Source organism: Rattus norvegicus, chromosome 4, assembly GCF_036323735.1.
Source record: "Rattus norvegicus strain BN/NHsdMcwi chromosome 4, GRCr8, whole genome shotgun sequence".
Classification (NCBI taxonomy): domain Eukaryota; kingdom Metazoa; phylum Chordata; class Mammalia; order Rodentia; family Muridae; genus Rattus; species Rattus norvegicus.
This window is the reverse complement of record NC_086022.1, coordinates 87,499,432-87,512,974: the sequence shown is the minus strand read 5'-3', so window position 1 is coordinate 87,512,974 and position 13,543 is coordinate 87,499,432. Positions and strand designations below refer to the sequence as shown.

Here is a 13,543-nt window from a genome sequence, read left to right as displayed (position 1 = left end):
GTGTCAACATCACTAGAAACCTTAAGCACATCCTGAAAGTACACAGAGTATTGTTTTCTTTCAAATTTTTCTGGTTCATATTCCAGGATTCCAGATTTAAAGGCTTTAAAACTTCGCAGAGAGTTCATAGTTCAAGGGTAGAGCTTTCTATTTGGGAATGTGTCTTCTGTGCTTGACGTGTTTTTCCAGCAGCTCTTCTCTTGGAGCATCTGCCACAGCTGGCATTGGCAGAACAAGCTAGAACTGTGTACACACCAGGTCTAGGCTTACAAGACTGTTGGTTAAAAATACTCTGCTCTGATATTCAGTATCTTCTTTCAGATAGTCCCAGAATGCTGGCACGCGCGCGCGCGCGTGTGTGTGTGTGTGTGTGTGTGTGTGTGTGTGTAAAACAGATTAACTTTTGATGAGTGGAAGTTACATTCAGACCCAGTGTTGAGCACTGGGAGGAAGGAAAGCTCTTGTGTTAACATTAGCATAGTGTATGTGAATTAGTAAAAGCAAGCACCTGCCCAGTGTGGTTGTTTGCCTATAATCCCAGTAATTGGAATGATAGGTAGGAGAATTGCCACTAATTTGGAGGCAACCAGCACTATATATCATGACCCTGACACAGAGGAGAGGGTTGGAGGGAGAAAGCTGGCCATTGTCTAATCTTTTATTGATCCTTCTTTTGTTTGTGATAGGTCAAGAACCATCAATATTTGAAGAGGCCATAAGACCATTTTTTACTAACACTGACTTTTTTTTATTATGTTAAAGTGTGTGTATATGTGCCCTAGGAGGGCTTCAGATCACCAGGAATTAAATTTATAGTCAGTTGTGAACTGCCTGATGTGGGTACTGGGAGTGGAACTCGGTCTTCTAGAACAGTCAGTAACACTCCTAATGCCTGACGCATCTCTTCAGCCCCCACTGGCTTTTTCTTAATCTTTATTTCTATTGTTTTGTCCTGCTGCAGATCAAGTTCAGGCCTACGATTTAGGCAAGTCCTCTACCACTGATCTCCATCTCCATCCCCTGATCAGTAGCTCTTTTAAAACGGAGTTTTGCCTGGGCCGTGATGGCTCAGGACTTTAATCCCAGCACTGAGGAGGATCTCTGTAAGTTTGAGGACAACCTGGTCTACAGAGCAAGTTCCAGGGTTTTTGTTCATTAAATTTTTACTTAGCTGGAGTAAAGTTATTATGGAGGAATTAGTAATTTCCTCTAAGATTTACACTACAGGACAAAATTGGAGTGATAAAGTTTTTTTTTTAGGGATATAAAATTCATGCAAGCCTGAACTACGTAGTGAGACCCAAATGTATGTCCACTTTACCTCTTTAATCAAGCTTGTTAATACTAGTTTACCTCTTTAATCAAGCTTATTAATACTAGTTTACCTCTTTAATCAAGCTTGTTAATACTAGTTTACCTCTTTAATCAAGCTTATTAATACTAGTTTGGTTCTTCGAAGAGAGTGTCCAACTCTTTTTTTTTTTATTTGTTTGGTTTTTTGTTTTTTGGGGTTTTTTTGGAGCTGAGGACCGAACCCAGGGCCTTGCGCTTGCTAGGCAAGTGCTCTACCACTGAGCTAAATCCCCAGTGTCCAACTCTTGATACAATATTTTCATCCTAAAACTCTGCTTAAGAGAGGAAATCCTATGCTGGGTGTGAAGTCTACAATTCCTTGGTATTTAAATCATACTAAAATACCATATTCCTATATCATTAGCATACATTAGGAACCTCAAATGTAAGTGTGTCACGTGTCCTTTTTTCCCCTCTCTCTTGCTGTGACATCACCTGGGAAAATCCAGAAGATTGGATAAGCACGAAATGACTAATCAGGAGTCTGCTGTCCGTTTGGAAATGGTGGGTATGCAAACACTGTCAGCTCCACCTGTAAACGGTGAATCTTCTCCACTCTTCTCTCTTGAAATAGATAATAGCAGGACTGGAATTTTACATAGGACTTTCCCCGTGATGCTCGGCACACAGAGTAAAATCTCAAGCACTTACTGAGTGACCTGCAAATACAGAAAGCATTTTTGCTTAAAATGTAATATAGTTTGTAGTTCTTCTTAGCATAAAATGGTGGCAGTGCTCTGGAGAGATTTTTGTTGTTGTGTTTTGGTTTGTGTTTACTTTGTTTGAAGATAGTGTCTCACTATGTCTGTATCTCAGGATACATATCTCACTATCCTCCTGTATGTCTAATGAGATGCCGAGATTACAAGTATGTACCACCATGCCACCTAGCAATGCATACACCTTATTCCTTGGTTTTTTGTTTGTATGTTTGGTTTTGGTTTGGGGTTTTGAGGCAGGGTCTCATGTAGCCCAGGCTGGTTGAACTCACTTTGTAGCTGATGATACTTGAGCTCCTGATTCTGCTTCTATCTCCTGAGGGCATACTTTACTTCTCCCAGATTACCATTCTTTTCTGTATTCCTTGGCACTCTTATATTCAAGCTATTTAGAATGAAATATTTAACTGTTTTAAAATACTGGCATTCAAAGGGCTCAGAGGAATAGGGCTTTTGCCACCAAACATGGTACTTGAGTTCAATCCCTGGGACCTATGTAGTGGAAAGAAAGAACTGACTCTTAAAACTTGCCCTCTAACCTACACACACACACACTAGACTAGAGAGAGGGAAGTCGAGAGGGAGGCAGTCATTGGGATCAAGAGGCAGGCGGGTCAGGAATTTATGGAAAAATGGGTGCATCCAAATGGGTGGGGCTATCATTAGAGTGCTTATGTAACAGGTAGGAAGCTCTCAGTTCAGTCCCCAGCACTACATAACACCCAGATGTGGTAGTCCCTGCTTGTACTCTCAGTGCTGGGGAGGTGGTGGGAACAGGTAAATTAGGAGTTTAGGGTCATCCTCGGCTACATAATTAGCATAAAGCCAACTGGACTACATGAGACTATTACATAAAAAATATTATGTAAAGAAACAGTGGAAACTAACAACTTTATGTGTGACAAAAGCTATATGAAGTTCTTGATAGCACCCTGGAAGCAGCTCTCTTCTCTACATAGTGGTACTGCAGCCGTAGAAGGAGCATGTCTTCTGTGAACATTTTTTGGGGGGGGAGGAGGATACCATAACTTTCCATATTCCCTATAATCAAACTCCTTGGAGCCAGGTGTGGTCCCATATACCTGCAATCCCAGTATTCAGAAGGCTGACACTGGAGAGTTCCTACAAGGGCAGGGTCAGCGTAAACTACACAGGGTATGCCAGGCCAGCCAGCTCTACACAGCAAAATTCTTCTCTTTAAAAGAATATAAAAAGAAAATGAATATCCTTTTATTCTTTATTTAACTAGTATATATGACCATAAAAATATACATTTTAGTGAACTCTGATATTTAATTTATAGACATCAGTTTAAACTGTTGTATGTCTCAGCTGAAGAGTATGGTATATCTGTAAGTCATTTTGTGTATCTGTATCTCCTCCTCTCTTTTTTGGCTGGGATTGAACCTAAGGTTTTATACATGTTAGGCTGGTATTCTACCCATGAGCCACAGCTACTCTCCTGTATTTATTTCTTACACCTGCATCATCTACCCTTCAGTGTTCTCTAGTGGGAGCATGTGCCAGCTGTTTCCCTGTTGTAGCCACTCTGTTCCTCCAGACCCACTTGAGTGTCCCATGCTTATTGACTTGTAATGAATGGTTGTGTATTCTCAGAGGCACAGGCAATGATGATATCCCAGTCACTGGTTCTCTTTGATGTGTAATAATTAATAAAAAGATGGTCTCATACTAGTCTGAAACTTCTGAAGCTATTTGAGTTCTCAATTTGCTTATTACTGAAAATAAATAAGAGGGTAATAATTCACATAATTGATGATTTAAAAATAGAAAAGTGCTTTATAAGATACCAAATGTAAAATGTAGGTGAAGACCTGATTAGAATCAGGGCATTTGATGGGCACCACCAAGTGGTCTTAGTTAATATTCTTTTTGTTCAGTGTTGGGGTTTTTTGGTTTTGCTTTTTTTGTTTGTTTGTTTGTTTGTTTGTTTGTTTGTTTAACCCTGACTGTCCTGGAATTTGGTCTGTAGACCAGGTTAACCTTGAACTCAGAGATCTGCCTGCCTCTCTTTCCAAGTGCTGTAGGGTTAAAGGTATGCACCACCATACACAAGTGCTGTTTTTGTTAGCTGAACCTTGGGAGTATGGCTTGCTTGAGGAAAGGTATTTTATTCAGTATGAAATAAAATGCTCCATTGCCTTGGTGAAAATATTACGGTGACATAATCCTTTATCTTCACTATAATGAGTTCGGTTTTTAATGTTATTTTTCATTATTAATTGTTTATGTCTGAGCGAGAGGAGGGGTACTTGCATGTGAGTGTTAATGCAGAGAGGGTTAAAACACTTGGATAGGAGTTAAAACAGTTGTGAGCCATCCAACATGGCTGCCGGGATCCAAACACAGGCCAATGCAAGAGCAGCAGGCCTTCTTAGCCACTGAGCCATTTCACCAGTTGCAATGGGTTTAGTTAGTGAATCAAGTCTGTGCTCTTCCCAGATAAACGTTTTGTAAGGGAGCTACAGAAGCCCCCCGAGCAGCGGTGTTCCTTAATATCAGCATGGAGGTGTCGGTCCTCCTCATGTTCTAGTCTCTAGCAGGCGTGCGTATCACAGAGTAGACACACAATACATCCTGTAAATGTAAGGGGGAATGAAGAGAAAGAAATAAGCCAGTTAATTCTTGTCTTATCTACTGAAAAATATCGTTAAATATAGTTCAGTAACCTTTAAATCTATTGTAAAATTCTTGATCCGTTGAGGCTTGGGGATGTGGTCTTTGTATATCCATGAGTGCAGGCCAGAGGTCAACATTGGGTACCACCTTCTATTGCTCCCCACTTCTCATTTTGATCTAAGGTCTCTCACTGAATCTAAAGCTGATTGATTCTGCTAGGTTTGCTAATGAGCAAGCCCAGTGATCCCAACTTATACAGTGCAGCAAGTACTTTATAGATGGAGCCATCTCCCTCTCCCCTTCTTAAAACTTTTTTTTCTTTTCTTTTTTATTGGTTATTTTATTTAATGACTTTTCAAATGTTATCCCCCTTCCCAGTTTTCCCTCCACAAACCCCATCCACTATCCCTCCCCCCGTCTCAATGAGGATGCTCCCCTACCCACCCGCCCACACCTGCCTCAACACCCTAACATTCCCCTACCCTGGCCATCCAGCCTCCACAGGACCAAGGGCTTCCCCTCCCACTGATGCCAGATAAGGCCATCCTCTGCTACATATGCAGCTGGAGCCATGAGTCCACCCCCATGTGTACTTTTTGGTTGGTGGTTTAGTCCCTGGGAGCTTTGGGGGATCTTAAAGTCGGGTTAAAAGGATCACAGTGGTAGGGTGCAATACATTGCAGGTGATCTCATTCTTCTTTTAAGATGTGGCTTTCACAAGCCGAGAAAGAAATTAGGGAAACGACACCCTTCATAATAGATCCAAATAATATAAAGTACCTCAGTGTGACTTCAAGCAAGTAAAAGATCTGTACAATAAGAACTTTAAGACTCTGAAGAAAGAAATTGAAGAAGACCTCAGAAGATGGAAAGATCTCCCATGCTCATGGATTAGCAGGATTAATATAGTAAAAATGGCCATTTTACCAAAAGCGATCTACAGATTCAATGCAATCCCCATCACAATACCAATCCAATTCTTCAAAGAGTTAGACAGAAGAATTTGCAAATTCATCTGGAATAACAAAAAACCCAGGATAGCTAAAACTATCCTCAACAATAAAAGGACTTCAGGGGGAATCACTATCCCTGAACTCAAGCAATATTACAGAGCAATAGTGATAAAAACTGCATGGTATTGGTACAGAGACAGACAGATAGACCAATGGAACAGAATTGAAGACCCAGAAATGAACCCACACACCTATGGGCACTTGATTTTTGACAAAGGAGCCAAAACCATCAAATGGAAAAAAGACAGCATTTTCAGCAAATGGTGCTGGTTCAACTGGAGGTCAACATGTAGAAGAATGCAGATTGATCCATGCTTATCACCCTGTACAAAGCTTAGGTCCAAGTGGATCAAGGACCGCCACATCAAACCAGATACACTCAAACTAATAGAAGAAAAACTAGGGAAGCATCTGGAAGACATGGGCACTGGAAAAAAATTCCTGAACAAAACACCAATGGCTTATGCCCTAAGATCAAGAATCGACAAATGGGATCTCATAAAACTGCAAAGCTTCTGTAAGGCAAAGGACACTGTGGTTAGGACAAAACGTCAACCAACAGATTGGGAAAAGATCTTTACCAATCCTACAACAGATAGAGGCCTTATATCCAAAATATACAAAGAACTCAAGAAGTTAGACCGCAGGGAGACAAATAACCCTATTAAAAAATGGGGCTCAGAGCTAAACAAAGAATTCACAGCTGAGGAATGCCGAATGGCTGAGAAACACCTAAAGAAATGTTCAACATCTTTAGTCATAAGGGAAATGCAAATCAAAACAACCCTGAGATTTCACCTCACGCCAGTGAGAATGGCTAAGATCAAAAACTCAGATGACAGCAGATGCTGGCGAGGATGCGGAGAAAGAGGAACACTCCTCCATTGTTGGTGGGATTGCAGACTGGTACAACCATTCTGGAAATCAGTCTGGAGGTTCCTCAGAAAATTGGACATTGAACTGCCTGAGGATCCAGCTATACCTCTCTTGGGCATATACCCAAAAGATGCCCCAACATATAAAAAAGACATGTGCTCCACTATGTTCATAGCAGCCTTATTTATAATAGCCAGAAGCTGGAAAGAACCCAGATGCCCTTCAACAGAGGAATGGACACAGAAAATGTGGTACATCTACACAATGGAATATTACTCAGCTATCAAAAACAATGACTTTATGAAATTCATAGGCAAATGGTTGGAACTGGAAAATATCATCCTGAGTGAGGTAAACCAATCACAGAAAAACACACATGGTATGCACTCATTGATAAGCGGCTATTAGCCCAAATGCTTGAATTACCCTAGATGCCTAGAACACATGAAACTCAAGACGGATGATCAAAATGTGAATGCTTCACTCCTTCTTTAAAAGGGGAACAAGAATACCCTTGGCAGGGAATAGAGAGGCAAAGATTAAAACAGAGACTGAAGGAACACCCATTGAGAGCCTGCCCCACATGTGGCCCACACATATACAGCCATCCAATTAGACAAGATGGATGAAGCAAAGAAGTGCAGGCCGACAGGAGCCGGATGTAGATCTCTCCTGAGAGACACAGCCAGAATACAGCAAATACAGAGGCGAATGCCAGCAGCAAACCACTGAACTGAGAATAGGACCCCCGTTGAAGGAATCAGAGAAAGAACTGGAAGAGCTTGAAGGGGCTCGAGACCCCATATGAACAACAATGCCAAGCAACCAGAGCTTCCAGGGACTAAGCCACTACCCAAAGACTATACATGGACTGACCCTGGACTCTGACCTCATAGGTAGCAATGAATATCCTAGTAAGAGCACCAGTGGAAGGGGAAGCCCTTGGTCCTGCCAAGACCAAACCCCCAGTGATCGTGATTGTTGTGGGGAGGGTGGCAATGAGGGGAGGATGGGGAGGGGAACATGCATAAAGAAGGGGAGGGGTTGGGGGATTTGGGCCCGGAAACCGGGAAAGGGAATACACTCGAAATGTAAATAAGAAATACTCAAGTTGATAAAAAAAATTTTTTTTAAAAATAAAAAAAAAAAAAAGATGTGGCTTTCAAAGCTAGGTGTGTAAAGGCTGTAGAGAAAGTAGAGCTTGTGTACTCGGGACCTGATTCTCAGCATCCCCACCCCCCAAGAAAGAGAAAACAAATAAATGTAGGTATTTCATGACAGTGTTGGAATGTTTTGCCCTTCCCTGTATACTTCTATTGTCTTCCAGTCTTTGCAAAATGTTCTGAACTTTTGATTTTTGGGTTTTGTTGTTGCCTTTTTAACTCTAGTGTATATGGAGGAACAACATGGGACCTGATAAATTCTCTCGAAATAAAACCCTGAGTCTAGTGCTTCATGGACTATGTTAGTATTGGTGACAGCACTGTAGAGAAGTCTGGGCTTCCACTATGCACTAGGCAGAATCATAACGTAACTGCTTGTTTGCTGTGGATCAGAACAGAGTCTCAGAGAATATGACTGCTGTGGTAGAAGGTTCTTCTAAGGACCCTTCTGCTATTGCTATATATCATAATGCGAAATGACCATGGTTTCCTCAGCCACTTGTCCAAGACACTGCTGTGTAAGCAACTTGTCCTCCTCTTTCAGTTCCCTTCAACTTGTGATGAGGTTCAAACAAAAAATGGCAACTACTATAAAATTGTTGAACAAACCCTGTAATCTCTGTAAACAACGGATACTTTCTACTATTTATTTTACCTTAAAAAAAATGTTGTTAGGCTAAGAACAATTAGTAAATTATTTAGGATGTAACACACAGAGAAGAATCAGTTATCTTAAAGTAACTTTTCAAATTTTAGAGATATTTTAATTATCTGTAGAATACCTTATAAGGAATAGTTATGTAATATTTTTCTGCCTAGAAATATTTTAAACTGTCAATATGAATAAAAGGCAATCTCTGTTATAATCCTCAATCCTTGTTCCTTGTTTTAGTTGGGGTTGCTGTTGCTATGATGAAACACCATGACCTAGAAAGGGTTTCTTTGGCTCACGAGTCCATAAACCAGTTCATCAAAAGCACCGAGGGCAGGAATTCAAACAGGGCAGGAGCCTGGAGCAGGAGCTGATGCAGAAGTCCTGTAGGGGTGATGCTTATGGGCTTATTCCCCCTGGCTTGCTTAGCCTCCATTTTTACAGAACCCAGGATCACCAGCCCACCCACAAGGGCCAGGCTCTCCCACATCAATCACTAATTAAGAAAGTGCTCTACAGTCTATCAGCTCAACCTTATGGACTCGTTTTCTTAAGTGAAGCTCCCTCCTCTCAGGTGACTTTAGCTTGTGTCAAGTTGATAGAAAACTATCCAAAATATGTTTATCTCACTTAGTATGACATGCTGTTTGCATATAATCTATTTGCATTTCACATACTTTCAAATACTTAATTTTTAAGTTTTAATTAATTTTTAAAACTGAGACCAATCTCTGTTGTCAAGGCTGGCCTCAAACATCTGTGTTCAAGTGATCCTCCTGCCTCCACCTGCTAAGTAGGTAGGTGTGGTTGGTTTTTTTGTTTTTGTTTTTTTTTTTTTTTTTCATTTTGTTTTCTAAGACAAAGTCTGTCTTGAAACTGCTATGTAGACCACACTAGCCTTAAACTCAGAGATATGCCTCCCAGGTAACGGGGTTAAAGGCAAGCACAACCACAGACAAATTAAATCGTAAGCAAAAGATTCCTTAGAAGAAATAACTATTAAATTCAAATTTTTCTAGGATTCTGGACAGTTTTAACTAATGATAACAGTTTTTTATGCTCTATAGAGTTTGGGAAGCATATTACCTGTATATTTATATAAGAAAATTATACTTTCTTATAAAGTAACTGTAAACATTAAACCATAAATGTAAGGTTTTTTCTTTTGTTAGGTTTGCTTTGTATAAGATTTGCTCTTGCTGTATACTCCGAAGTATTCTTAAACTCAGCTCCTGCCCACCCCATAAAAACCAACAATGCCAACCAACCAGAGCTCCCAGGGACTAAACCACTACCAAAAGACTAGACATGGACTGACCCAGAGCTCCAACTGCATATGTAGCAGAGAATAGCCTTGTTGGGGCACCAGTAGAAGGGGAAGCCCTTGGTCCTGGCAAGGTTGGACACCTAGTGCAGGGGAATATGGGGGGGCGGGGGTAAGGGGGATGCATGGGGGAATACCTGTATGGGGGAGAGGAGGGATTGGAGATTATGGACAGGAAACCGGGAAGGGGAATAACATTTGAAATGTAAGTAAAGAAATATATCAAATAAAAAAATTTTTAAAAAAAGATCCTCCTGCCTTAGCTTCCAAGGTGCATTACAGATTTGTACTGCCATACAACATAGTTTTATGTTAATTTTCTATTTGGAAACTAGTTACGTCTTTTAAATTTTTGCATATATAAATGGTAGGTTGATATGGTGATCTGCATTTTTACAATAACAGCTCAGCATTTTTATACTTTCTAATACAAGTTTCTTGATGTCGCAGGAACTAGGGAAAATAAGTAAAACTAATTCATTTCTATTCACCTTTTTAGATGCCAGAATTTCAGAAAAGCTCAGTTCGTATCAAGAACCCAACGAGAGTAGAAGAAATTATCTGTGGTCTCATTAAAGGAGGCGCTGCCAAACTTCAGGTGAGTTTAAGCTTTTTTAAACATTGAAGCTGATTTGGAAGTAATAGCTGCTGGGAAAAGAAAAGTCAGTTCTCAGCAGTGGAGGGATGCTGGCTCTGTCAGCCACACTCCAGGGCAGACTTCCTACTCGGGAGCTTTGGCAACACAAGACAAACTCCATGGTTTGGGTTTGGTTTGGTACTTTTTTGTCTTTTTCGTTTCTTTGCTTTGTTTGTGTGGAGAGAAAGAGAGCTAAGACATGGGATGTGGGGAAGATTATGACCAAAAGATATTGTATGACAAAATGTAAGCCAACTGAAAAGAAAAGTTGAAGTAGACGCATCTGTCTGGGGTTACTGATAGGGCACTGCAGGGTAAATGAAACTGTGGGTCCAGCCAGCACCTAACAACTGCAGGGGAAAGCTTGCTCATTAATCTCCTGCTTTGATAAAATCTTAGTAATAGAGGGTCTGTTTGTCTGTATTAAGTTCTAAGATAACTAATACTATAAACAGATGTTAAACCGTTTCAGGAGCCATAGTAAAAAGAATACAGTTTCAAGTTACTCTATATGTTAATCAACTGGGTCATCATCAAATTAAAGTGTAACTCTCTGAGGCATAGTTGACTTTTGTGTGTTCCTCTCGCTGTTGGTCTGGGATTTTTATGGTTTGCTTCCGACTTCCAAGTGTTGGGATCACCACAGGCGCCATCCCAGGCTTAAGCTTATTCTTCTTTAAGTACAGACTTACAGACACTAAATGAAGGAACTGAAGAAGTTATTTATTCCAACTTTAAGAATTCCTTTGCTCTTTTAACTGCCTAAAAGCTAATTTATTATCTATCGCATATCCAGAGCAGGGTAGCAGAAACAACTGCGACCCTGCCTCAATAAGGTGGAAGGCAAGAACCAACTCGTTGTCCCCTGGCCCACACCTACCAGAGCATGGTGTGCTCACATTGACACACACAGATATTTTGTGTGTTTGTTTTTGTTGTCTCAGTAGAACAGCCCTGGCTGAACTGGAACTCACTTTGTGGACCAAGCAGTCCTCAAACTTAGAGGTCCACTTGCCTCCATCTCCCTAGCGCTGTGATTAAAGGGAGTGCTCCTCAGTTGAAAGGCTCCAGGTCCTGTATTTGCTTAGCGTAGTGAGATTGTGGTGGACTTGTTTACAATTTTGCCTTCTCCTTTTTCTTGCAGATAATAACCGACTTTGATATGACTCTAAGTAGGTTCTCCTACAATGGGAAAAGATGCCCAACATGTCATAGTAAGTGTGATAATACTACACAAGTAAATGAATGTAATCATTAATGTTTATCAGTGAAGCGACTGGGGGTTTTGGTATACTTTTCTCTTTTTGATATTGAAAGGGAAGAAACTTGCTTCTTCTTGTATGTTTTGAGGATTGGTTTTTACTCATCCTATGTGGTTATTTATATATATGGTTTTGGAAGAAGAGAGAATGGATGAAGACTCCTAAATATTTCTCACTGTTTATAGTCTTTATCACTCAAGAAATACTTGAAAGGTTTTAATTTGGGGATAACACCTCCCCCCTCCCCAAAAACTAACACTTATCAAATGTTGTTTATTAGTTAGATTTCTATTGCTGTTGTAAACACTGACCAGAAGTAGACTGGGGAGGAAAGGGTTTATTTTGCTTGCAGTTGCAGTCCATCATAGAGGGAAGCCAAAGACAAGAGGTCAAGCAGGAACTCATGCAGAGACCATGGAGGAATGCTGCTTTCTATCTTGTTCCTCTAAGATTTGCTCAACCTGCTTTCTCAACGCAAGCTAGGTGGAACACCCACAATGAGCCAGCCCCCTCCACATCAGTCAAGAAATGGCCCACAGCCCAGTCTGATGGAGGCATTTTCTGCCCAGTTCCTTCTGCCCAGGTGACCCCAGCTTGTGTTGGAGTTGACAGAAAACCGGCTGACACACTCTGGGTCAAGGACGAAGCTCAGTAGTAGGGCACTGGCCTAGCATGTGTAAAGCCCAGACACTGATTTCTGACAACACAAAATTAAATTAAATGACAACATCTTGGAAGGCAATTAAAATTCTATCCCATCCACATACCAGAAACTGTACAACCATTGTGAATGGTACCTATGGAGTTTTAATTATATGGAAAATGCAGAGGAAAACAGGAAATGAAAAGAACTGGATTTGACTTGAGCTCATTTTGCCGTAGTTCATTAATAATAAGTAATACTTTGAGAAGAAATATACTAAAATACTAGTAGTTATAACTTTTCCAAATTTTCACATGAAGTACCATTCTTTAGAAAATGGTATCTTTCATGGCTGGGGTACATGTATTTCAGTTGCCTTGCATACATGACGTCCTGGGTTCGGTCTCTAAGATGGCATAAACTGGGTATAGTTGGCTCGTGCCTATAATCCTGCGCAGTGGGGCAGTGAAGGCAGAAGGATCCTAAATTTAAAATCAGCCTGGTTACATGAGACCTTATGTCTAAGTTTGGTGTCTGTTCTTTCTAAAACAGAGATCAAAACCAACTTGGGTAGAGAACAGGTTTGTTTGTCTTTCCTGTTACAACCCATGATGGAGGGAAGCCAAGGCCATGAGGCAGACCATGAAGGTGTACTGGCTTGCTCACCTTGCTTTCTTATACTACCCAGGACCACATTCGGGTAGACTCACCCACAGTGGGCTGGGCCTTCTCACATCGATTATTAATCAAGCAAACTGCCCTAGGCCAGTGTGTTGGATACAGTTCTTCAGTTGAAGTTCTCTGTTCCCAGGTGACTGTAGTTTGTATTACATTAACATAAACCAACCCACACACATGTCTCAAAATAGGAAGAAAAAGAAAATTATAAACTTCGAGCTGTATTTGTTACTACTGTTTACTAAAAAGGAAGATGAAAAGGGAAATAGTATACAATTGATTGTTTGAAGATACTGAACTATTTAGTTAAGTGGTATATGTGAAGAAGTTCTAAATCTCAGATTCTGAAACCATTATCTCCTGGAGCAACGAACACCATTTGAATGACAGCCTTGAGGACAAAAGTTGCAATAACCAAGTAATTGACTTGACTCTTAAAGATAAAAGTCTTTATTAGTGGCAGCATCAACCAGAAGTTTCTTTAATGCCTATATTGTACCCTTCTCTCTAGATATCATTGACAACTGTAAGCTCGTTACAGATGAATGTCGAAGAAAGGTAAATATCAAATCATTACAAGTGT

At 40.5% G+C, this 13,543-nt stretch overlaps 1 protein-coding gene across 3 annotated transcripts in view; it reads left to right on the top strand.

Annotated features, from left to right (window-relative positions):
* Positions 1–13,543, top strand: part of Nt5c3a (5'-nucleotidase, cytosolic IIIA) — a 43,011-nt gene that overhangs the window by 21,864 nt on the left and 7,604 nt on the right. For 2 of the 3 annotated variants that reach the window (NM_001107862.2, XM_006236550.5), the window contains exons 2-5: positions 1,803–1,857; positions 10,240–10,338; positions 11,522–11,591; positions 13,472–13,518. In NM_001107862.2, coding sequence (NP_001101332.1) covers positions 1,822–1,857; positions 10,240–10,338; positions 11,522–11,591; positions 13,472–13,518 — 252 coding nt within the window. In that variant the 5' untranslated portion in view covers positions 1,803–1,821. The remainder of the gene's footprint in view (positions 1–1,802; positions 1,858–10,239; positions 10,339–11,521; positions 11,592–13,471; positions 13,519–13,543) is intronic. The other variant, NM_001398841.1, reaches the window with a different exon arrangement.